Raw genomic sequence first — 26,825 nt, 5'->3', positions numbered from 1 at the left:
GGAGTTGTGAGGGGGGCAGTCAGGGGGTGGGAAGTGGGAGGGAGTGGATGGGGCAGGCCTAGGGCGGGGCTCTCCCCCCCGTCCTCTTTTTTGATTGTTGAAATATGGTAACCCTAGGCGAGGGGGGAGCGGGGGGCGCATGGGGGCTGGTGCGCGCATGCATCCGCTGCAGCCTACAGGAGCCCCCGGGAGGGGTGCCAGACCGCAGCCTGGGCAGGAGGGGCGGGGGGGCGCAGCTAATTCCCACTAGCGGCGCTGCTGCCTTTGCAGGGCTGCTGCCCCCCTACACCGCACCAGCTCCTCCATGGCTGGGGCTCGCTGCCGCTGTAAGCAGGACGCTCTGGCTCTCCGGTGCCTCTGGAAGGCGGCTTCTCCCTGCCGAGCTGCTGCAGTGGCCCAAGCCCGGCAAAGCCAGTGAGTGGACTCAGGACGGGGGCCACCGGGGTGGGGTGGGGAGGGCTTGCGGGGGGGGGCTGTGCACCCTCCAGGGGAGTTCAGGGGGCGGGGAGGGAACCTGGTCTCGGGAGTAGTCCCTGGGCATGGCTGTCCCCTGGGCAGGCTGGCCCCTGGGGTCTATAAAGGCTCGTTGGGATTTGCCCCTCAATGAACCGATGTGCAGGGGGGGGGGTCGCAAGGTGGAAGTTTCGCCTAGGGTGCAAAATATCCTTGCACTGGCCCTGCTCCAGGAGGTGCGTGCACCCCAAGTTAAGAACTACTGCACTAAACTGATAAGATCTGCATTTTAATTGAATTTTAAATGAAGCTTCTTAAACATTTAAAACAACTTGTTTACTTTACATACAACAATAGTTTATAGACTTATAGAAAGAGACCTTCTAAAAACATTAAAATGTATTACCGGCACGCGAAACCTTAAATTAGAGTGAATAAATGAAGACTCAGCACACCACTTCTGAAAGGTTGCCGACCCCTGATTTACACCCTTGGAGTGCAGACCAAAGCACAGTGTAGACAAGCCTTTTGTTTGAAAATATGCATGAACTAAAACTACTCTGCTCCCAGTTACACTGGTGTAAATGCAGTATAGCTGCATTATTCGATAATAGGAGGAACTCAAGAATGTTTACCCTAAGGTAGATAATTTATTTCCTAAATCTTTATTTCTTCTGAATTTCTCAGAAACCTAAAGTAGATCAATTAATCATTCTTCTGTCAGATTCTAGCAATTAAGGCATAATTTTCATAGCTGAGGAGTTCTGCCCAAAAGCAATTTTTAAACCTTCCTGGTGCATGAAAGAAGAGGATTAATTAAATAATTTCTTTATTGCTTTTTAAATTGAGCTTCTGTCAATGAAGTTCAAACTAATTCATTGCCTAAATCTAATACTGCTAGAATTTTTTTAAAGTCTTTTAGAGATGTGTGGGTTAGTGACAGGTCAAGTTTATGAGCTGTTTGTTTGAAAACAGGAAACTATCTACTGTTTTGTGAAGGTTCATCATTCTTATTTCACTCCACTGAAAATTTTTTGTTGCATGACTGCAATACAAATTGAAAACAAAGTATCTACAAATTTTCAAGGCATCAGAAACACCCTGCAGGCATTATAAACTGCTCTTGAGAGCCAAATATTTCAAGCGTCATAAATAAGTGATGTAACAAAAATTGTATTTTCGTTTAATGCTACGAAGTAAATTTAAAGTAGTAGTATATTACAGAGTGATCTAAAAGGGATCTCGATACTTGACTATGACTATGGAATGTACAGTGCAGCTGGGAGGAGGTGGAAGGGTTTAAAGGTGGTTCTTGTGCTCCCCACTTTGTGATGCCAGTCAAGTGCCTGGCCTGAAGGCTGCTTTATTATATTTGCTACCAATTGCCCAAAGTGACTGGTAAAACAGTTAGTATTCATGAAATCCTTGGCCATACCGAACCACAGCTGTGTACCACCAGAGGATTCCTATATAGTGGGGTGATCTAAGGGCAGACATTTTGGATTGAAGTCGGCCCTGCATTGGTGGTGCAGTATAAAGTGGTCACAGTGCATGGAAGAATCTGAGTTAGGATGTGCATATGACCTGTTCTTTTTACAGAAAATAATTTCGGTCTGGAGTAATGAGTCATTTCATTGAATTTATTACTTCAAAGGCAAATTTCCTGCTCTGTTAATTTTTAATGCCAAGCCTCTTAAAATAGATGACATTATACAATACACCGTAGAAAGAACAGTAAATGTATGTATTTGTGCATATATTTTGTATATGGAAATATGTAAAACCACAAATTATCAAGAACGCTTTTTAGTGAGTTTTCAGACTTTCAAGATGCATTTTAAAATAAGAGTCTACCATCTTTTAATGAGCTATTTAAGATGAACGAATGGTGGTTGATACTGTGATGGACAAACTTCATAAGATTTTGATGTGTGGTTTGGTTCAGTTCAGATAAAATCCACAAAATCTAGGTGTTGGTGAAAATTTATCTGAACTTTCCAAGCCCTGCCCACACAAACCACATTCTTCAGTAGACACACAGCCCCCAGCCAACCACTGGTCCTGACTTTCCTTTGCCTCGTTATAGGTTGTCTTTGTTGAAGGGGTCTGACAGTCTTCTACTCTGTCTTCTCTTTACATGGCAAACAGGCAGTAGACTACTTTCAGGTTTATTAAGGGGAATAGCCAGTCTCATTATTTCTCTTTGAAGGGACTGCAACTTGGTTCTTTCACCGCTGTGGGGTATTCTGGGACAATGCAGCTATTTTGTTGTTCCCTGGGATTTCATCAGGGTCAGTCAGATGTCCCGCTAGATCCTCTGTTTGAGGACTGACCAAGTGGCCTGCTACCCCCTCAAATTCCTGGTATTGACAATCTTCTGTGGGCTGGCAGCTTGACAAAACCCATCCTATTTTTCTTAAGTAGGACCCAGAAATGTTTTGCTGGTTGCATGTTGCTGTCTCTTTCAACTCTATAGTGCTGTGTGATGGGGACACTTTATAGTCCAATAAATGACAGAATGAGGATTTCTAAATAGCACATTGCACACTATGGATCCAGCTGTGATGGGTTCCTCCCGGGGTGCCACCTGGAACGGGGGTACCACTGAGCCTCCTGACCCACCAGCCTGGGCTCCCTCTCACACTGTACTGTTGTGACAAACTGCAAAGCCCTTCAGCCTGCATTTTCACCAGCATTCACACAGGTAGGGACACACCCAGCTGCAGTTACACAGAGGCTCTCAAACTACCAGCTTCCCAGCCTAGGACCCCAGAGCAGTACTGTTCTGCCCTGGTCAAATCTGGTCAGTATGGGTTTAAATCCCAGTCAGCCTCTTCCTCAATGTGAAGAGAACAGTGCACACTTATGATAATCAAGCAGAGATTTTCTACAACCACTCCAGTCAAAGTTCACTGGTTTAGATTAAAACATAAAATAAATTTATTAACTACAAAAGATAGATTTTAAGTGATTGTAAGTGATAGCAAACAGATCAAAGCAGATTATCTAGCAAATAAACAAAAACGCAACCTAAGCTTGATATACTAGACAGATTGGATATGAATAGCAGATTTTCACCCAAACTGATGGTACAGGCAGACTTGTAGATTCTTCAGGCATAAGCTGCATTAGCTTTACAGCTTGGGTTTCTCAGGTCTTCATACACAGGCTAGAAATCCCTTTAGCCTGGGTCCAGCACTTCCCCCAGTTCAGTCTTTGTTCTTCAGGTGTTTCCAGGAGTCTTCTTGTGTTGGGAGTGAAGCATCACAGATGATGTCACTCCTTGCCTTATATAGCTTTAGCATATGGCGGGAATCCTTGGTTTCAAAACTTGGTTCCCAGACCGGTTTGTGGAAAAATACTGACATCCCAAGATGGAGTCCAGAATCATGTGGCCTGGTCATATGTCCTTGTAGAGTCATAGCAGCTATTACTTACAGGCTGTCTGTAGCATTCTCAGGAAGGCTCACCAGGTGGAGGATAAGCTTCTCCTAAGGCCTATTGTTTTTCCTAATGGCTCATTGTCCTGAATAGGCCCTTCCCAACCAGCTATCTAGACTGAAAGCATCTTGTCTAGTGGGCGTCACCCAGGTGTAACTACATTTGAAGTACAGATACATAGTCAGTATTTATAACTTCAGATACAAAAAATGATACGTGATAATCATATTAAGCAAATCATAACTTTTCCAATTACACCTCACATGACTTATCTTGCATAAAATACATCATACTTATGCTATAATAATATCATAATAATATCACAATGAAGAATATGGGGTGAAGTGTCGCACCAGCATCAATATTCTTTCACAACATCCACATCTCAGAAAGCCACAGATAAATGTGCTGGAATCATAGAATCATAGGACTGGAAGGGATCTCAAGAGGTCATCTAGCTCAGTCCCCTGCACTCATGGCAGGACTAAGTCTTATCTAGACCATCCCTGACAGGTGTTTGTCTAACCTGCTCTTAAAAATCTCCAATGCTGGAGATTCCACAACCTCCATAAGCAATTTATTCCAGTGCTTAATCACCCTGACAGGAAGTTTTTTCTAATGTCCAACCTAAACTGCCCTTGTTGCAATTTAAATCCATTGCATTTTCTCCTATCCTCAGAGGTAAACTAGAACAATCTTTTATGTACTTGAAAACTCTTATCATGTTTCCTCTCAGTCTTCTCTTCTCCAGATTAAACAAACCTAATATTTTTCAATCTTCCCACATAGTTCATGTTTTCTAAACCTTTAATCATTTTTGTAGCTCTTCTCTGGACTTTCTCCAACTTGTCCACTTCTTTTCTGAAATGTGGCGCACAGAACTGGGCACAGTACTCCAGTTGAGGCCTAATCAGCGTGGAGTAGAGTGGAAGAATTACTTCTCGTGTTTTGCTTACAACACTCCTGCTAATACATCCCAGAATGATCTTTGCTTCTTTTTGCAACATGGTTACACTGTTGACTCATATTTAGCATGTGATCCACTATGATCACCAGATCCTTTTCCGCAGTACTCCTTCCTAGGCAGTCATTTCCCATTTTGTTTGTGTGCAACTGATTGTTCTTTCCTAAGTGGAGTACTTCACATTTGTCCTTATTGAATTTCATCCTGTTTACTTCAGACCATTTCTCCAGTTTGGCTCAAACATTTTGAATTTTAATCCTATCCTCCAAAGCACTTGCAACTCCTCCCAGCTTGGTATTGTCTACAAACTTTATAAGTGAACTCTCTATGCCATTATCTAAATCATTGATGAAGAGATTGAACAGAATTGGATCCAGAATTGATCCCTGCAGGACCCCACTCGTTATGCCCTTTCAGCTTGACTGTGAACCACTGATAACTACTCTCTGGGAACGGTTTTCCAACCAGTTATGCATCCACCTTATAGTAGCTCCATCTAGGTTGTGTTTTCCTAATTTGTTTATGAGAAGGTCATGTGAGACAATATCAAAAGCTTTACTTAAGTCCAGATATACCACATCTACCACTTCCCTTTATCCACAAGGCTTGTTGCCCTGTCAAAGAAAGCTGTTAGGTTGGTTTGACATGATTTGTTCTTGACAAATCCTTGCTGACTGTTACTTATCACCTTATTACAGTAAAAGCTGTGTTATCTGGCACTTTACCAACTGGAAAGCTCTAGAAACTGGCATTTCTGATATCCATTAAAAGTCTAGTTGGTGCAGGGCCGGCAGGCTCCCTACCTGGCTCCGCGTGGCTCCCCAGAAGCGGCAACATGTCCCTGCTGCTCCTAGGCGGAGGAACGGCCATGGGGGCTCCATGCACTGCCCCCACCCCGAGCGCTGGCTCCACAGCTCCCATTGGCCTCCCTTTGGCCTCCCAGGAACTGCGGCCAATGGGAGCTGCAGGGGCAGCGCCTGCGGGCAGAGGCAGCACACAGAGCTGTCAGGTGCCGCGCCTCCGCCTAGGAGCAGCAGGGACATGTCGCCACTTGTGAGGAGCCGCCCAAGGTGAGCGCCGCCCGGATCCAGCTCCCCAAAACCCCTCCCGTGCCCCTGCCCCGAGCCCCCTCCTGCACCAAAACTCTCTCCCAGAGCCTGTGCCCCAACCCCCGGCCCTGAGCCCCCTCCTACACCCAAACTCCCTCCCCCTCCCCTCCAATATAAGTCTCAGTTAACCGGAATTTTTGACTTACCAGCACTCCTCATTTCCCCAACATGCCGGATAACCAAGTTTTTACTGTATCTTCTAGGTGTTTGCAAATAGATTGCTTAATTATTTGCTCCAGTATCTTTCCAGGTATTGAAGTTCAACCGACTGGTCTGTAATTCCCCAGGTTGTCCTTCTTTCACTTTTTATAGATTGGCATTCTATAGTGGACCTAACACTGGATTACCACTTTGTAACTGGTAAAGATTGATTTTCTGAAGTGATTACAGTAACTCCTCACTTAACATCATCCCAGTTAACGTTGTTTAGTTGTTACGTTGCTGATCAATTAGAGAACATGCTCATTTAAAGTTGTGCAATGCTCCCTTATAACGTTGTTTGGCAGCCGCCTGCTTTGTCCACTGCTTGCAGAAAGAGCAGCCCATTGGAGCTAGCTGGTGGGGGCTTGGAACCAGGGTGGGCTGGCAGCCCCCCCGTCAGCTCCCCGCGCCCCTAAGTTCCCTGTGTGGCAGCCGCTCAGCAGGCTATCAATTGCCGGGCAGTTCAGCTGTCCCTCCCCGCACTGTTGTGTACTGCTCCCGCCCTCTGCCTTGGAGCTGCTCCCGGGAGCCTCCTCTTGCTGTGTGGGGAGGAAAGAAGGGTGCTAATGTCAGGGTGTCCCCCTACGCCCCAGCTCTTGCCCCCCCCCGCTCCTTTACCCCATTTCCACAGAGCGAGGTGAGGGGGGGCGGAACACAACAGAGCTCAGGATGGAGGGAGCTTGCTGGCAGCAGCTGCTGTCTCAACTTGCTGATCTACCTAAAAAGGCAGTGTACTTAGAGTAGGGTCAGCATACTTAAAGGGGCAGTGCACGTCTCTCTCTCTCTTACACACAAGGTGTGTGTGTGTCTGTCTCTCTCTGCCATGCTGTCTCCCCTCCCTCCATTCTTGCTGCCTTGTAGAGTATGAGGCTACATTAACAACAACGGGTTAACCCTTGAGGGCTCAGCCGAGTGCTAGTTCATCATTTAGCAGTAAGGCATTTCCTGGAAAATATCTTGCCCTCTTCCACCGTCTAATTTCCCTGGAACCTAACCCCCCCATTTACATTCATTCTTATGGGGAAATTGGATTCACTTAACATCATTCCAGTTAAAGTAGCATTTTTCAGGAACATAACTACAACGTTAAGCGAGGAGTTACTGTACTAGGTTTTCTACTTTTTATAAAAGACTGATGTGTGGCGTGGAAAATAGTATTTATGCTTAGTAATGTTTTTCATACAGTTCTTATGAAAACCACATTCTTTTAACAGGATTATCCCTTTGTGGGCGTTCTGTTTAGTGGATCAGAATCTAAAATAATATGTTATGTGTTTTAGAGGACTTCAGGAATACAGCAGCGTGTAGCATACTCAAATGGGTCATCAGTCTTAATGCCTGTGATAAAAAAACACAGAAGTCTAAAGGAAAAATTAATAAAGAAGATGTAGGCCAGAAGAAAGGTATTTCTTAAATATCAGTGTTAACATTACAATTATTGGTGTCGAAAAAGGGCCGAGGAATATCTTGTTCATCTGTAATTAAACTGCATATTTTTAGAGGACAAATATTAGCTTTTTCCTGTAATAACTACAGTGGCCACCATTTAAAAAGTCAATTTTTATCAACAGTTATCCCAATGGTATTTGACAGACCATATTAATTTCTGACACCTGTAGATCTGTGATGGATAGGATCTGTTAAAAGACAGTTTTAAAAGGACTTGTTCTCTACTGGAATCGAGCCATATATTAAAACTTTATGCATCTGAGAGTGCAGGAACATTTTACTTTTGCCTAATGCTTCTTTGTGTCCCTCAAAAGTAGCTTGTAAATTCCCCTTCAATTTTTATATATAGCTAAATCTCCTCCAAAGCCTATGCACTGAAAATAGGTTGTAATTAAGCAAAGTTATTAATAAGGTTTTGTAGGGATAGTCTGGGGCTCGATCATGGTCCATCTGATGTCAGTGGGAGGTTTTTGCCATTGACTTCAGTGAGTTAGATCAGGTGTGATGGCTGGGCTTTCAGGGTTGAATAGACATGTAACTATGGAGTTGTGCATCTAACCAGATGTGCATGGTTACTAGGTGTGCCTATGGAACTTTCATAAAGGCAGCTGAGCCTGCTGCAAGGTGGCTGTGCACTTTGGGGGAAGTTAAACATTTGGGAGCATTTTGGGAAAGGCCAGGAATTAAATGCCATACAAAGATTTCCACAATGGTGGGGCTGGAGCTGAAAAGTCAGGCCATCCCAGGCTATGCGTGGGTAGACACTGGCCTGGGTTGCTCCTTAGTGCCGGTCAGTGCTGCAGAGGCTAAGTGTGGGAAACTGCAAAAAATACATACAGTGGTTTGAGCATTAGCCTGCTAAACCCAGGGTTGTGAGTTCAATCCTTGAGGGGGCCATTTAGGGATCTGGGCAAAAATCTGTCAGGGACTGTACTTGGTCCTGCTGTGAAGGCAGGGGACAGGACTCGATGACCTTTCAAGGTCCCTTCCAGCGCTATGAGATAGGTATATCGCCATATTAAAAAAAAAAATCTATGGGAAATCAGATAAAAGTGTGGAAAGTTAAAGTGCTGTTTATCTAATAAAAGTGTAAGGAGGAAGTACAGACAGAAGAAAAATATGAGAAAACTAGACACAGTCCCAGCCCTGTCATACATTAAGTACACACAAACAGACTACTTGGGACCTAGTCATGAGGCTAAACATCCATGTCATCCTGTTCATATTGCAAGACTTCTGCCTTACACTAGAAATGGAAAAGAGGATTGACAGCTGTACCCAGACCACCCCCCACTGAGCTCCCTGCAGTCAAACCCCCACCCTGATGAGCTCCACCACCCTGAGCCCCCACATCCAGACCTCCACGCCACTGACCCCCAATTAGCTGCACCCAGACTCCCACCCCACCAAGCCCCACTCCCCCAGCACCCAGACCCCCCATTGAGCCCCAACCACTTTCACCTAGCAGCCCCTGCAGAGTCCCATTGCCTCTGCACCTGGAACCCCGCCCCCAAGGAGCCTCTGTGCATCCAGATCCCCCCACACCTAGACCTCCCACTGAGCTGCCCGCCCCCAGATTGTCCCACACAGAATCCTCTCATCCCACACCTGGATCCCCTATGCCCCCGCACACTTCGATCCTGCCTGGTTGAGTTGCCTGCCCCACACCTGGTGTGCCTCACACAGAGGGCAGGGCCCAGGGTGTTTCTGGGGCAGGCCCAGGCCTTGTGCTCTGTCAGGGTCGGGTGTAACCTGACCACTGAGTCCGTGTCCCCGGGGTGGGGGATGGGGAGGCTGCAAGGTGATCTCCTACATTAGTGCAGCTAGTGGCCTGTGCTCCCCACTGCCATGCTAGAGCCTCTGCATTTATTTATTGACAAATAAAACTTGCAGAATTTTGCAGAATTTTAAAATATTGTCCACAGAATTTTTAATTTTTTGGTGCAGAGTGCCCTCAGGAGTAATCATGATGGACTAGACTAGAGCACCACTGTCTCTTCTTGGCAGGGGTCCTGTCACCCTCACACTGGGCTTTTAGTCCTGCTTTAAGTGGCAGTCTCAATGTAACTTCAACTAGGGAGTCATTGCAAACACCTTCGTAATGTATTCATTTTTCCGTTCTCATTTTGTTTCTGTTGTACAAAACAATAAAAACTCTCAAACTGAAAAAAGAAATCTATTGCAGCCAGAAGAAAGCCATCAAATGTGAGAGATTCCCCATACGCTGGGGAAGACTTGCTTCTCTAATTGTACGTATGTTCCAGAAATGTACTTACCTCACTGACATGTCCTAAATCATCTGCTTTTTTTTAGATCCTGTAGATTCTGATGAAAAGGAAATCAAGCAACTTCCTGGAAAACTAATAGACATGGCTTGCCAGGTTTGTGAAACCTACCTTGGGCAGATGGAACACGAGGACATTGACACAGCAATGGATGCTTCTGCAGTTCTTAGTGAGGAGGAATGGAAAGACTTAATTGAACAGTACTACTGTCTCATTCAGTAAGATTTCACAACTCCAATTAACTGTTTTGAATTAAAGTCCTGATTAAGGGTTAGGTTATAATTCCCTTACTCATAATGAGTAGTACTTTACCCCACAAATAGCCCCATTGTAAGGGGTGTAAGATAATCTTCATTGTGAGTAAATGTATCACATTTTGGCCCTAAATGTAAATTCAGATTAGAAATAGACCCTTAATTCCAATAAGAAATACTATAATCATAGATTCATAGAAGATTAGGGTTGGAAGAGACCTCAGGAGTTCATCCCGTCCAACCCCCAATGTGTTGTCAAGTATCAGAGGGGTAGCCGTGTTAGTCTGTATCCACAAAAACAATGAGGAGTCCGGTGGCACCTTAAAAACTAACCGATTTATTTGGGCATAAGCTTTCGTGGGTAAAAACCCACTTCTTCAGATGCATGGAGTGAAAATTACAGATACAGGCATAGATGTACTGGCACATGAAGAGGAGGGAGTTACCTTACAAGTGGAGAACCAGTGATAACAAGGCCAATTCAGTGAGGATGGATGTGGTCCACTCCCAATAATTGATGAGGAGGTGTCAATATCAAGAGAGGGAAAATTGCTTTTGTAGTGAGCCAGCCACTCCCAGTCCCTGTTCAAGCCCAAATTAATGGTGTTAAGTTTGCAAATAAATTGTAGCTCTGCAGTTTCTCTTTGAAGTCTGTTTTTGAAGTTTTTTTGTTGAAGGATGACTACTTTTAAATCTGTTATTGAATGTCCAGGGAGATTGAAGTGTTCTCCTACTGGCTTTTGTATGTTACCATTCCTGATGTCTGATTTGTGTCCATTTTTAATTTTATGTAGAGACTGTTCAGTTTGGCCAATGTACATGGCAGAGGGGCATTGCTGGCCCATGATGGCATATATCACATTAGTAGATGTGCAGGTGAATGAGCCCCTGATGGTGTGGCTGTGGGGACAGAGTAGGCAACGGGGTTTGTTACACGGATTGATTCCTGGGTTAGTGTTTCTGTGGTGTGGTGTGTAGTTGCTGGTGAGTATTTGCTTCAGGTTGGGAGGCTGTCTGTAAGCGAGTACTGGCCTACCTCCCAAGGTCTGTGAGAGTGAGGGATCATTTTCCAGGATAGGTTGTAGATGGTTGATGATGTGCTGGAGAGGTTTTAGCTGGGGGCTGTATGTGATGGCCCGTAGTGTTCTGTTATTTTCTTTGTTGGGCCTGTCCTGTAGTAGGTGACTTCTGGGTACCCATCTCGCTCTGTCAATCTGTTTCCTCACTTCGCCAGGTAGGTATTGTAGTTTTAAGAATGCTTGATAAAGATCTTGTAGGTGTTTGTCTCTGTCTGAGGGATTGGAGCAAATGCGGTTGTATCTTAGGGCTTGGCTGTAAAATCCTCCTTCACGTGGGTCCATATGATGAAGATGTCATCAATGTAGAGCAAGTAGAGGAGGGGTAGTAGGGGACGAGAGCTGAGGAAGCGTTGTTCTAAGTCAGCCATGGAAATGTTGGCATATTGGGGGTCATGCGCGTACCCATAGCAGTGCCGCTGACTTGAAGGTATAAGTTGTCCCCAAATCTGAAATGGTTGTGGGTGAGGACAAAGTCACAAAGCTCAGCCACCGGGTGTGCCATGGCCTCATCAGGGATACTGTTCCTGACAGTTTGTAGTCTATCCTTGTGTGGAATATTGGTGTAAAGAGCTTCTACATCCATGGTGGCCAGGATGGTGTTTTCAGGAAGATCACAAATGCATTGTAGTGTCCTCAGGAAGTTGGTGGTGTCTCGAAGATAGCTAGGAGTGCTGGTAGCATAGGGTCTGAGGAGAGAGTCCAAATAGCCAGATAATCCTGCTGTAAGAGTGCCAATGCCTGAGATGAGTGGCTACCTCACTACAAAAGCAATTTCCCCTCTCTTGGTATTGACACCTCCTCATCAATTATTGGGAGTGGACCACATCCACCCTCATTGAATTGGCCTTGTCAACACTGGTTCTCCACTTGTAAGGTAACTCCCTCCTTTTCATGTGCCAGTATATCTATGCCAGGATTTAAGGTGCCACCGGACTCCTCGTTGTTTTTGTGGATACAGACTAACATGGCTACCCCTCTGATCTTTAGTTCTATTCATCAAAGGAACTCAAGCATTATACAAATATATAGGGTCAGATCATCAGCTGGTGTAAATCAGTGTATACTGATTTTAATGGAGTTACTAAACTTAGCACATGGAAGGCCTACCATAGCACATGGCTTAGCAGTGCACAGCCGTACTACACAACAGTTCAGGATGGAAGGACAGGACACTGTTTACATTTGAAACTACAGCGAGAACTTATGTAGGCAACATGGAATTATCTGAGGTGCACTCTGGCCAGGACAGTAGGGTTTTATCATGCCTATTTTTACGAAAAGTGCAATGGGATTATTCTATTCAGGTTTTTATGCGGCTCTTATACCATAGTATCTGAGTGCCTTCCAGTAAACTAGATGATTATACATCTGTCATGTGATGTTTGTTCTCTCATCCACTCCCAGAGGGAAAAGTGTGCACAGCAGAGTGCCTTGTTTTGATAGTGTGTGTCCTTTTATTTTTTTAAAATAAATATGCCTGTTGCTATGTGTTCATATTAGAGAAGGCAAGGTCAACGAACTATGCCTTTGATTTAGAGCAGAAAGTGAAAAGGTTTATGATAGATCTTAGTGTCTGGGGGAGTTCATACCACATTCTTGGACAGTCCCCAGGGAAAGTTCTGTCTCCCACACAGACAAGTTTTACTGTTGAGAATTCCATTGTTCCAGAAGAGCGTAGTTGTGGACCACAGTCTTCGTCCTGAAGTTTTAAATGGTCTTTTAGATATCCTGGGCATGGAATAAAGTCCAGGACCTTGAACCTGATTCATTATTCTATGGGAAGCCAGTATAGGGAGTGGAGGACAGGTTTGATATGTTCCCAGTAGCCTGTGTTGCTGAGGAGAAATGCTGTGGCATTCTGTACTAGTTTCCTAAATACTGATGGCTTTGTGCCCAGATATATTGCATTGCTGTAATCCAGCCAAGAGATGATGAAGGCTGAATAACTGAGGCAGGTCTTTGCCCACCAGGATGGGACAGTGTTTCCTAGCCAAGCAAAAGATGGTAGAAAGTGTTACTAGTGGATACTGCTACGTGAGAGCTCTGGGTCAGCAAGGCATCCAAGAGTACAGGCTGAATTGACCAATTGTGGGAGTGTATCTTCAACCAATGTGGACTGCACTGTGGCTGTAAGATCTTCAAAGCTAACAGAATGTTGGGAATCATTAAGAAAGGGATAGATAATAAGACAGAAAATATCGTCTTGCCACTATATAAATCCATGGTACGCTCACATCTTGAATACTGCATGCAGATGTGGTCACCCCATTCAAAACAGATACATTGGAAATGGAAAAGGTTCAGAAAAGGGCAACAAAATGATTAGGGGCATGGAACAGCTTCCATATGAGGAGAGGTTAATAAGACTGGGACTTTTCATCTTGGAAAAGAGACAACTAAGGGGGGATATGATAGAGGTGTATAAAATCATGACTGGTATGGAGAAAGTAAATAAGTCAGTGTTATTTACTCCTTCTCATAACACAAGAACTAGGGGTTACCAAATGAAATTAATAGGCAGCAGGTTTAAAACAAACAAAAGGAAGTATTTTTCACACAACGCACAGTCAACCTGTGGAACTCTTTGCCAGAGGATGTTGTGGAGGCCAAGACTATAATAGGGTTAAGAAAAACTAGATAAATTCATGGAGGATACGTCCATCAATGGCTATTAGCCAGGATGGGCAGGGATGAAGTTCCTAGCCTCTGTTTCCAGAAGCTGGGAATGGGTGACAGGGGATGGATCACTTGATGATTACTTGTTCTGTTCATTCCCTCTGGGGCACCTGGCATTGGCCGCTGTCGGAAGACAGGATACTGGGCTAGATGGAACTTTGGTCTGATTTAGTAAGGCCGTTATTATGTTTGTCTTATGTTCTAAAAGGCTTTCCTCTGCCCACCAGCATCACCTCTGTCTGTCTTACGTTCAGCTTCATCCAAGAGCTGAACTCAATCAAGCTCTGGTGGTAGCGATGTGGTGAGTGATCGGAAGAGCTCTGTATCATCTACATATTGCCAGCACATGAGTCTGTGTCATCTGACCAGTTAACCTAGTGATTGCATATAGATTTTGAAAAAGATCAGAGAGAGAATTGGTCCTCGTGAAACCCCACAAGTCAGGGGTCTAGTTGTGGAGGTGCAGTTTCCCATCACTACTTGTTGAGATCATCCTTTCAGGAAGGATTCAAACCATTTTAGCATATTACCCTGGATCCCTGCCACCTGTCTCAGGCAAGATAGTGGAATCTCATGGTCAGCAGTGTTGAATGCTGCACAGAGGCCCAGGAGAATAAGAATAGATGTCTGTCCTCTATCCATTGACAGATCATCCATGAGTGCCACGAAAGTGGGTTCAGTTCTGTGTCCTGGCCTGAATCCAGATTGATCCAGGTCTAGAATGTTACCTTCAATTAAAGGAGCTCATTGTTGGCCTCTTGGTAGCTTCTCTATGAACTGCTCAGGAATGGGTGGATTGATGATGGGTGGTAGTTGGCTAGGACTAAACTATTCGAGGTGGGTTTCTTCAGTGTAGGTTGGACTATTCCATGTTTGAAGGAGGAAGGAAAGATTCCTTCTCTGAATGAGGCATTGGTTCATTCCGTTGGAGTGGCACCAGTTGTTCATGACTCTCTTTCACAAGCCATGAAGGGCATGGGTCAGATTCACAAGTCTTGGGTCAAGCCTCCTTTAGGGTGTCCAGAACTTCCTGCTAGGTGAATGTCCTGAACGCTGGGAATGCAAGTGAGCTCTTGGTTGGTGGAAGTAGAGCAGATCCATCCTGTTTGAGAAGACTTCTCGAATGGGTGTGATATTTTCAGTGAAGTAGGATGATTGTTCTTAGAGTGCTTGGTACTTGGCTCTGATAAAGGTTGCAGGCATTCAGGATTGATGTGGCAGTTTATCACACTGGATAGCTCCTGGGGGTGGGATTTGGCAGCCTCAGTGGAGGCTGATAGGAAGGTTCTCTTGGTCTGTAATACAGCTCAGCATAGGCTTTGAGGAATTCATTATGTGTCACCCTGTCTGAATCAGCCTTTGTTTTCTTCCATTGGCACGCAGTTTTCCACTCTTGTCTTCATCCAGCACAGGGTGTCAGAAAACCAAGGAGGACTGTGTGTTGATGGGGAGAAAGGGACTGTTTGGGGGGCAGCATATTAATGACTGCAGCTAGTATAAAATGGTAATGATTCACCAGGTCCTTGACTTCTCATTCTGTGGGTTGGGTCTTTTAGCAGACTTCGAAATTCATTGGAGTCTATAAGTCATCGTGGTCGGATCAGGATAATTGGTCTTTCTTGTTGCCCAAACAATGGAAGGTCTCTGACCACTGCCTTGATGATGTAATCGTTAGTGTCCAGGAGACTAACATCTTGGTTTTAAATCTCATCTATTAGATGATACTTCCAGCAACACAATACTTCCTAAATCATATTGAGTGCATTGTTTTAGTACTGGTTTGGAGGGGTATCCGTACAACCTCTTCTTCCAACAGTATCGAGGGGTCTGAAGGCCTACCATCTAAGTACTGATTGAGCCTGACCCTGCTGAGGTAGATGAGGCATGACAGGTTCACAGAGTGGCACAAAGCCGGTTGCCAGACATAAAGATTATTTACCTTCTTTTCCTCCTCTCCCCCAGAATGTGAAGGCTAATATTCTCAAGAGGCTGAAACCACAACTTACTTGTATTCGTAAGATTTGATGTTTTTATATGTTTGTATACAGCAGCTATGATCTTACCCACGCCATCATCTTGATAACTAAGCAATTAATAAATGTAGATTCTGATCCTGCAAGATGCTGACACCTCTCGAGAAGCATCCACCCCTTTCTCAACTCACATTTGATTTAAGCACGAGTTGAGTGGAGTGAGCACCATTCAGAAGGCACTCAGCACCTGGCAGGATCAGGAGAGCATACAGGACCAGAAGTTTTACAGGGAGAAGGAGCTCAGATAACTCAATGCACATGTACATGGGCCAAGGATTACATAGATTGCATTCTCAGGGACTCTTTTTGTTCTGTCTTTGTACCTAGCACAGAGGGTTCTTGGTTTATGATTGGGGTCCCAAAGCACTACCACAATATCGATAATAAACAACAGTATTACTATTTATTCATTGACACTAAGGTTCTAATTGACTTTGAAAGTAATCTTAGGCTGATATTCAGAACATAATAGCAATAGAAATAGCATAATAGCAACATAATAGCACAGTATAAATAAAGGAAATGTATGATGTAGTCATATTGCTATTTGACTGTACAATAAATCTGTATCTTGTTATACGGACTTCCACACAATTGCTCTCATAGCCTGGGGGTGGGAGGAGGAGAGGAGACAATACCCAAAATAAATGAGCTCAGTAACCTGTGAGACTTATTTCTGTAAATCCATAATCTAATAATTTCTATCACTGTAGCAAGAAACACTTCATACTGTACTTTAAAAAAACAAAACAATATTGACAACTGTATAAGCTAAATTCATAAAATGCTTCTTCTAAAATAGTTATGCATAAAGTATTACCTTTTAAAATTTTGTTTGTTTGTAGTGAAGGTGCTGTCATTTGTAGTGCACGTAATTACATTACACAATGTCAAAAGATTCTAAGCAAAATCATGTCTACAAACCCACAGCAAGACATAGACGGTAACCACAATATCTGGATTATTAAACCAGGAGCAAAATCTCGTGGCAGAGGTAAGAGCTTCTTTTGTTTTTTTAATTTAAAGTGTTTATTATTACCCAAAGTTGTAGGGTATCATCTGGAGAGGCAACTTGTAAATGTACTGTATACATCTGCAGTTCGTTCCACCAGGCCATTCATAACTGCATAAACATTTCCAATCAGAACCTTTCCCATTTTCTATGCAAGAGTCATTTTTACACGGTTTTGAACATCTTACCTTTATTACTTTGTGTATCTTGGGGAAGGAATAGCAGAAGGGAAACTTGTCAAATCCTGCAAAAAACTTTAAGTATGTGCTGAAGTGCAAGCATGTGAGTAGTCTTATTGTCTTCAATGAAAGTCCTTTCAGTTAAGGTCAGTGGAACTACTCACATGCTTAAAGTTGAGAACATGCTTAAATGCTTTGCTGGATTGGGCCCATAATCGCTAGGTTACAGGTAAATCTTTCAGGGGTCAGGTAAAATATATGTCTTTGTTTGTCTGAACGATGAAGGTTTAAAAAACATAATTAATGCAGGCAAACGGGGGGGTTTATTTGTTTATTTTTGTTTAATTCTACCATAACAGGTCTCTTCCTGATGATCTATCAATATTCCACTATTGTTCCTGCATGCATAAGTAGGATAAATGGAAATTCTCTTTCACGTATAATCTCTCATTTTCGTACACTGTCAGCTACATACATTATTATTAGACACTAACATGCATATTATTTTATTTTTTTTCTCTTCCAGAAATAGTGTGCAAAAATAGACTGGATGATATTCTGAAGCTAGTAGAAGCAACAGATCAATTTCCAGTAAAGGACCACAAGTGGGTGGTACAGAAGTACATTGAGACACCATTGCTAATTTATGATACTAAATTTGATATTAGACAGTGGTTTCTTGTCACTGACTGGAACCCTCTGACTATATGGTTCTATAAAGAAAGCTATCTGAGATTTTCTACACAACGTTTCTCCTTAGACAATCTAGACAGGTAACCAAGGAAGTATAAACAAAAATTTTGCTATACAGAATAGTGAATGAACGGGCTGAAAAATTCTGCAGTATGTCAGGTCCCTGAATTTTGACCATGGAATTATGGTAGTGTTAAAATTTCATAAAACCAGTCTATGCTAATGGTTTGACCTTCTGATGATTTTCTGAAGTTGCATTTAGTTACAGTGTGTAAACAGGGGTCATGGTGGTATGCTTTAATTAGACTCTTAGTGTCAGTCAGCAGTTGTCATAACTTAAAATAGTGATTCTTACTGTGCCCTCATCCATATGAATATTATAGAAAATGTAATTTTAGAGCATTTTAGAATATTAGGGGATGTTTGTTCTTTTATGTATGCTGTAGTCTGTTTATCAAATATTCAAGAAAAGCGATAGGCGAACTGTGGGAGTTTTTTGGGGAAATTCTATACAACTTATTAAAATTGAACAAGTGTTAAATATCTCCATGGGGACATATTTTTAGCAAGGGCCATACCAGAGATTGGGAGTGGCAGGATATCTGGTAAATTAATCCCTTGTAGATGCTCTATCAGAATACTTACATGGCACCCATCACAATGCCTAATGACCATTAACAAATGTATCTTCACAACACTCCTTTGAGATAGGGTAGCATTATTATCCCCATTTTATAGACAGGGAACTGAGGCATGGAGAACTTAAGTGACTTGCCCCAAGACACAAAAAGAGAGTGTGACAGAGCTGAGACCTGAACCCAGTTTTCCTGAGGCCCAGGCCAGTGTTTTAACCACAAGACCATCGTTTGTCTTACATTAGAGGGGAATTAATGAAGGAAACTGAAAATAGGTTTAATAATCAAAACCCTGAGATTTTAATATGAAGATAATTTGTTCTAATGTAATATGTTTTTTGCATTTTTTCAACTGCCTGCTATAATTGTGGTGTCCTCTCTTCACAGCTCCATTCATCTTTGCAATAATTCTATCCAGAAACATTACAAAAATGCTGCAGACCGGAATCCTCTATTGCCATGGCACAATATGTGGACAAGCACCAAATTTCAGGAGTACTTACAAAAGAGAGGTCGAGGCAATATGTGGCGAAATGTTATCTATCCGTCCATGAAAAAAGCCATTACCTACACCATGAGGATGGCTCAAGAGAGCGTTGAAGCCCGGAAGAGCAGTTTTGAGCTGTATGGGGCAGACTTTATTCTTGGAGAAGACTTTAAACCATGGTTGATTGAAATCAATACTAGCCCAACAATGTTCCCTTCTACACCCGTCACAGCAGAGCTATGTGCGCAGGTACAAGAAGACACAATTAAGTTAGTTACTGAGAAGAAACGTGACAAAAACTGGGACACTGGAAAATTCGAACTTCTCTGGAGGCAGGTACGAATAATTCTACATCATTCACTAAAAAGATGGAATTTAATTTGGTGATTGTTTTAAAATCTAATTAACTTAGGTGTATGGAGAAGTAGCTGGAGAATTTTGCCTAGCAGTACCTGTAGAGGAGTGGCACTTGCACTTTGTGGCCATAGCCCCTCCCTTGGCTATATGAGGCAGCACTGCCCCTAACCCTCTCAGTTCCTTCTTACCGCCTATGGCGGGAGTCAGAGCTCTGTGTGGTCTTAAATTCACATTCTGTCACTAGTTTAGTGTTTTTTCTAGCTGTGTATACTTTGTAATACCCTTAGTGCTACTTATGTTTAGTGAAGTATTCCCCTGTGATGCCCTCACCATTGTTTAAACATTGTCTGTCATGTGGGGGAACAGTCCCTAAGAGCGATTCCCACACGTGGTGCTTGTTGTGCTTGGGTGAGGCTCATGTCAAGAAATGGTATTCAGTCAGTAGATCGTTTATTAAATTGACTCAAGTTGCAAGCAACCATTGCCTAAAACAGCACCTGCTTGAACAGGCCATGTGGCCTGTTTCAGCACCAAGGTCCTCATTGGTCAGGGGTCGCCCTCAGGTTCCAAGAAACCTTCTGCCTTGCACTCTGGAGCAGGCACCTTTCCAAATAGACTGAGGAGCTGTTCCCCATGTAGCGTGCTGAGGAAAAGGTCTCATAAGACCAATCGAGACTGCTCCTGGTCTCATGTGGACTCTCCCGTCTCTCTCAAGAAGAGCGTGGACCGGCATGGGGTTAGTGCCGGTACGCAGGATGACGCGGGTGCCTCTAACCACTCCCCAGTATCGAGTACGGGAGCTATAGACCCTGTACCATCGATTCCAATTCTGGCCCCACGGCGTTCGTTGAGTCCGGTACCGATGAGGGTGACACCAGCACCAACTGTTTTGATATCGGCAGCATACCACGTGGATACAGATCTCCTCCAACTTTCCATCATGACCTCTCCTTTGGCCCAGGACTTGGTCAGTGTTGCGTCATTTATAGCCCCATTGGCTGGAGGGACTGCTGAACCCTTGGGTCTGTTGGCATTGCATCCCTTCCTCACTCTGTGGAAGCAGAGCCAATACTGGGCTTGGTACCTGGGACCTCAGCACCAGGAAATTCCATTGCAGTTGGCACCGTGGATGTTACCGTGGCAGCTTTCACTGCCCTTCACTTTGGCACTGTCAGCTGTTTTGTACTGCTGCTGACTTCAAGGTCAACACCATTTCTGGCACCAGCGTACTCGCTGCTGGTGGTACCTCTTCCATCATTCACACTGGTCTCTGACTTATTTTGGGCAACGGAGGAGTCAGACCAGTTACTTGCTCCCTCAGTACTGTCTCCTCCTTTATCCCTGGAAACCCAAGGTTTCTTGGCATCGAGGTCGGGATCTTCCTCCTCCCGCTTTCCATCACCCAACCTACATTGGGGACCATTCATGGAGCGGTTGGTATGGGGCTTCTACTGGCCACTAATGCCCGACCCTTATCAGTAGCTTCCATGTAATCCATGGCATGCTCCTCAGTCGCAGAGGTTGCACTCCTCAGCTTGCTCTAAGGCAAGGTTGCCAGGCAAATCAGTGGCAGGATCTGTGAACCCACAGCAGGTTCAGGCACCAGTGAGTCTTTCCTGTGCAGAGCCCATGGAGCTGTCCCTTCCAGCTCTGCTAGTCCAGGAATGGGAGCCAGCCTTGATGCAGTTAACCACCTCTTCTTCGTCCCCAGATGATTCATCAGTGCCTGGTTCTTCCTCTCCTCCAATACCGGAGGATTTCAAGGCCTGTCAGGACCTTTTGCGGTGCGTGGCCCCTTCCCTGGGCATTCGGGCAGGATTTCTGCAGAGAACTCCCATAAGTTAGTGGATATCCTGCAGCCATCTGCTCCTGGGAGAGTAGCCCTCCCTCCTAATGATGCATTCCTAGAGCCTACACAAGTCCCCTGGAGCACACTGGCTTCAATACTGCCTACTGCAAAGTGCATGGTGAAATGCTGTTTCATCCTGGTGCAGGGATTTGAGAGTTTGTACTCCCATGTGGCCTCAAACTCCCTAGTCATAGCTGGAGTGAATGACAGAGCCCGGCAGAGCAGGTTTAAGTCCACTCTTAAGGACAAGGACTCCAAAGGGATGGATTTAAGGCGCAGGAAGATCTCCACCCTGCAAATGCAGATCACGAACCAGCAGACATTGTCCAAGTATGACTTTGTAAATTGGACAGATATGTCTAAGTTAGTGGGCCAGCTGCCTGAAACCTCCAGAGAGCAATTTTGGGAGTTTGTCAGCGAAGGCTGTTTAGTGGCCAAGATGTCGTTTGCAGTCTGTATTGAACATTGTGGATACTTTGGGCAGAGTTTTGTCCTCTCCGGTGACCATGAGAAGGACGTCCTGGCTGCAGAATTTGGGCATTGCTTCTGATGTGCAGCAAACTATAGAGGATTTGCCCTTCGGTGCTGGGTGTTGTTTTCAGACAAGATGGACAAGACCCTGCACTCCTTCAAGGATTATAGGGCCACCCTATGTTCGTTGGGGGTGTATACACCATCAGTGCAGACAGCAACAGTTCTGTCCACAATGCACCTTTTGGCAGCCTTTTTTCTCTCAAGACAGTTGGATTACCCCAGAAAGGGGCATAGATCCCAGAGGAGGAGGCATTTGAGTCTGGGTTTCGACCAGTCAACACACCCTCCCTTGGCACTCCCCAAGCGCCCATTTTGACTCCTTGGAGCAGAGCAGAGGTCCAGTCATTACTCCCTTTACTCTGCCTCTGTTTGACAGGCTAGCTCGCTTTTACGATGTTTGGGGCTAGATTACAAGCTGGGTCCTAGCATCATCAAATTGAGCTAAGCTATCCAGTTCCTTTCCACTCCTCCCCCGCCCCCATCTGCCCTTCCCACCCCTCTTCAGGGCCCCCTCTTATGAGATACTGCTCCTCGAGCAGTCTTCTCTTTACTGGCCATGGGAGTGCTGCTGGAAGTTCCTCTGGAACACCAGGGTCAGAGCTTCTGTTCCTGGTACCTCCTGGTTTCCAAATCCAAGGGAGGAGTAAAACCTATTCTCGACTTCCGCAACCTCAACAAATATATCAGATACTTGCGGTTCCATATGGTTGCCCTTTCAACTATCCTCCCCACATTGACTCAGAACAACCTGCTTGCTGCTCTGGACCTTCAGGATACTTACATCGATGTGGCGATTCTCCCGAGCCACAGAAGATTTCTCTGCTTTGTTGTGGTGAACCACCATTTTCAGTACACAGTCTTTCCCGGGGCATCACACTGCACTTACTCGACTGCCTGGGTCTCATCCTAAACACAGGAAAGTCAACAATGGTCCCCACTCAGAAAATCAATTTCATTGGGGCCCTAATAGACTCTACGAGTTCAAGAGTATTCCTGCCCATCAACCGTTTCTAGACAATTTGTAGCCTTTCTCTCAGTCTGCAGTCCCAGCCTTCCATGACAGTTCACATGTGCCTGAGGCTCTTAGGCCACATGTCTGCATGTATACAGGTGGTTCAATTCACAAGGTTGTGCCAATACAGGCTCAGGACTGTTTTCCTTCCATCCCTTTACCCCCGGACAGGTTAGTCCTCCTCCCTCAGTCAATCCTGGACTCCTTGCAATGGTGGATGGTTCAGGGGAATGATGTCAAGGCATTCCCTTGATCTGGCCCTTACCAACCAGGACTGCTGTCACGGACACCTCTTTGATAGGTTGGGGAGCCCATCTGGGGTCGCTGAAGGTTCAGGGCCTGGGGTCAGAGCAAGAAGCTCCACTGCATATCAATGTCTTGGAGCTTTGGGCCATCTACAATGTCTGTCTCTGTTTCCTAGACCGCATCAAGGGTTCAGTAGTTCTCATACTTGCCAATGTGATGTTTTATGGGAACAGGGTGCTCTCCCAAAAGGCAATCAAGTTGTGGCTGTTCTGGTTCAACGAGAGTATCACGACAATAGCCGTTTGCTTGCCTGGGATCCAGAATCATCTTGCAGACCATCTCAGCAGGAATTTTTCCCTGAACCATGAGTGGTCACTGAAGCCCAGTATTCTGCAAGTCATCTTTGGAGTTCAGCCAATGCTGGTTAGTATCCAAGACATCTTGGAGTATTTGCTGCATCTTCAATCATCGTACCTTAATGCTTAGCTCTTTAAGGGTGCGCCTGGTGGCAAACTTAGCTTTTCATGCTCCCATTCTTGGAAGACGGTGGCGAGGTTCTTGAAAGAAATCCTTTTTCTCCATCTGCCCGTGATGAACTGGCTTCTTTGTGACACCTTAACATAGTCCGAGTGGCTCTCATGGGACCTTTGTTCGAGCCTCTGGCATCCTGCTCCTTTCCTCTCATGTCAAAAAACTACATTCCTCATGGCGATAACATCTGCGAGGAGAGTGTTTGAGTTGCAGGGTTTGATGGCAGAGCCTCTGTATACACAATTCTCCAAAAACAAAGTGACATTGCAGCTGCACCCGAAATATTTGTCGAAAGTGGTCTTTCAGTTTCATTTAAACCAGGCGGCATATTTGCCTGTGTTTTTTCCTAAACTGTATTCATTGCCAGAGGAGCATCATCTTCACACATTGGTTGTCAGACGATGGCTGGACAGGACTAAACCCTTTCAGGCTTCCTCTTGTTTGTTTGTGTCATATGCAGACCATATGAAGGGACAGGCAATCTCTTCACAGACGATCTATAAGTGGATAACTTCCTGCATCAAGACTGCATATGAAGTGGCTTCGGCTATGCCCCCTTTATGGGTGTGAGCTCAATCTACAAGAGTGCAATAGCATTCTTAAGTTATGTCTCAATGTTGGATATTTTCAGGGCTCATTTATCTCACCATTGAATTTTGGCCTTTGTGTGTTTGAGGTCATTTAAACAAAACACTTCCTTTCTCAATGTTAGCCACCTTTAATGAGTAATGGCTATAACTTTATTGCTTCAAACTGATGGGTCAGTTGGTAACTATACAGTGTGCTAATCTGGTTCAGAGTTCTTACAGTGGAAGGAGCAGGATGCCGTATTCTAGAGTCATTGCAACTGACTGAGGCCAATGTTAATCTTCATGTTAATTAGTAAATTATTTTAGTGTTCTTTTTTTATACTGATTGATATATCTAAAGTGAAGAAAAACAGAGCACAATAAATTAGTTATTCAGTTAAAACAAATTAAATAAGATGCTTGCAGCACCAAGAGTGATTATGATGCAAGTTCTGGCCTGCTGTGCCCCAGAGGGGAACATACTTGAGGGAGAACAGATGGCAGTTTTACTGTGTGCTGTCTCTGGGACTTGAACCAGTCAGGTATGACTTCAGGCTCTGATCCTGCAAACACTTATGCATATGAGCAATCTCATGTGTATGAAGTTAATCATGTGCATAAGTGTTCACAGGATCATGGCTTTGATCTATGCTGGTTGCAGTGGAGGCTGCAGCAGATGTACAGAATCAGTTAATTCCCTGGCTTCTTAGGCCATCCTCTGTTCACCTCACATAAATCCAGTTTTTGGTATTGCCAATTTTGATTGGTCAGTTTAGTCACAGGGTAGTGTTTTATGAAATAGAAAAAAAACTAAATTTAGAAAAATTTTGATTTCATCACCAAAAATTGAATTTAAAAGAAACATTCTGGCAGAATTCAGAAAACAAAAAAAGGACTGTTACAAAAGCAGTGCAATTAAAACCCTTTTGAATATGCTGACTTTCCCCTCATATTTTTATTTTAAAAATTTTGGCCAGCTCTAATAAATACCTGCTTTCTTAGCATTATTTTCCAGGAAGTATATTACACCTGTGCTGGCTTTGTTTCTGGGTACAGTTCAAGATGTTGATTTTGAGCTATTAAGCTCCTTTTATGGCTTTTGTAGGTTTTTTGTTTCTTAGAGGGATAGCTCAGTGGTTTGAGCATTGGCCTGTGAGTTCAATTCTTGAGGGGGCCATTTAGGGATCGGGGGGTGGGGGGAACTGTCAGGGACAGTACTTGGTCCTGCTAGTGAAGGCAGGGGACTGGACTCCATGACCTTCAAGGTCCCTTCCAGTTCTATGAGATAGGTATATGTCCATATATTTTATTTATTTAGAGACTGTGTTTTACCCAGAAAGTAGAGATCAGCTGGGATGTTCAAGCTAACAATCCCTAGAGTCAGTTACTGTGTTTGGAGCAGGCATTCTCAGGGGCCAGTCCTGGAGATGGTCTGTCATTCTTAATTTCAACCTACAAGGCATGCTGTAAGGCTTATGCTTTTACCGCCGTTTTTTCTGAACAGTGGGTTGAATGAGGAGGATTTTAATTGTGTTGAAAAGTTTCTTTCACCTTATTGATCATGATTGTTGTGGTAATTTATTATTTCCAATACCGTAGCACCAAGGAGCCCCAATCAAGGGTCAGGGCCCTGTTGTGCTAGGCACCGCAGAGACAAGTATCAAAGAAGAGGGACTCTCGCCCAGCAAGTTTACAGTGTAGGTGTCAGACAGGGTGCAACAGTTGGGTGATACAGACAAACAAGAGTGACGGGTTTGATAGGCTGAAGTAACCATAAATCAGAGTTTAGTATAAAAGCAGAAGTCTCAGTAGTTTTCCATTATTATTTTGTTCATTTTCCTTGACCAATGTGTTAGGCCCATTATATAAAGTGGAAACATAGACAGCATGTAGAAATTAGTAGCTTTAGTAAGTTCTAAATTATGCAGTTTTTGTCACGGGTGTGGAATCCTTTGTCACACAAAGTGCTGTATGACCCCATTTTATAAATAGATGTAACCCATGAAACAGTAGTGTCTTCATTTATAATTTAGTCGTACATGATTCTGTTGAGAAATTTAATTTCTTTTTTGTGTCTCTCAAGCCTCTTTTGGATCTGCCGCCGTTCAATGTTACAGACCTTTTTGTGGAAGGAGTTGGTATTAAGAGATCAAGGCAGAAAGCTGCTCCCATCACTAATTTTAATTTTCTTGACACATTAGCAAGAATACCACAGACAACTGAGTATGCCGCACCCAATCATGAAAAACAAGGAGAATCAATAGGAACTGTAAATAACAAGCAAAACATCAAAATGAAAATTGAAAAAGCTATTTTTTGCACTTTACCTAAGCCTCTCAAGAGGCCACCAGGGAAAAGTTGTAAAGTAAGGGATGCACATGTGAAATCCACTGGGCACATAGATTTTCCCAGCTTAGTTTTACAACCTACACAAAGCATCACAGAGATGAAACATGTGCAGTATATAAACAAGGCAAAAGGAATAACAGATTCAAGCTTTCACAGAGTAAATCAGACAGCCTCTACCTTTCAAAATATGAATCCCTTGGACTGGCCTTTACTTCAACCTTCCAAAATATCAGGTAATATCTGTTGTTTAGCATTATTTCACTATAAATTACATAAAAATACATTTTAGAGGGAAAGTAGAAATTAGGTATACAGCATAAGTTTTTGGATAGCTTAGCTAGTTATTTGTATACTAGTATCGTATTCTCTGTTATTTGTCTCTCTAATATAAATAGCCCCAAACTTTTCAGCCTCTCCTTTGGAAATCT

The 26,825-nt window shown here is 43.9% G+C and overlaps 1 protein-coding gene across 1 annotated transcript in view; it reads left to right on the top strand.

Moving 5' to 3' along the window:
• TTLL8 (tubulin tyrosine ligase like 8) overlaps positions 1–26,825 on the top strand; it is a 56,149-nt gene that overhangs the window by 26,963 nt on the left and 2,361 nt on the right. The window contains exons 9-14 of the mRNA XM_024201452.3: positions 7,449–7,571; positions 9,931–10,120; positions 16,790–16,938; positions 17,662–17,908; positions 18,851–19,286; positions 26,132–26,630. Of these exons, the coding sequence (XP_024057220.1) occupies positions 7,449–7,571; positions 9,931–10,120; positions 16,790–16,938; positions 17,662–17,908; positions 18,851–19,286; positions 26,132–26,630 (1,644 nt within the window). The remainder of the gene's footprint in view (positions 1–7,448; positions 7,572–9,930; positions 10,121–16,789; positions 16,939–17,661; positions 17,909–18,850; positions 19,287–26,131; positions 26,631–26,825) is intronic.

Source organism: Terrapene carolina, unplaced genomic scaffold (assembly GCF_002925995.2).
Source record: "Terrapene carolina triunguis isolate 2854851 unplaced genomic scaffold, T_m_triunguis-2.0 Scaffold68, whole genome shotgun sequence".
NCBI classification, from domain to species: domain Eukaryota; kingdom Metazoa; phylum Chordata; order Testudines; family Emydidae; genus Terrapene; species Terrapene triunguis.
Note: the sequence above shows the minus strand (reverse complement) of the source record. Positions and strands in the feature narration are given on the sequence as shown.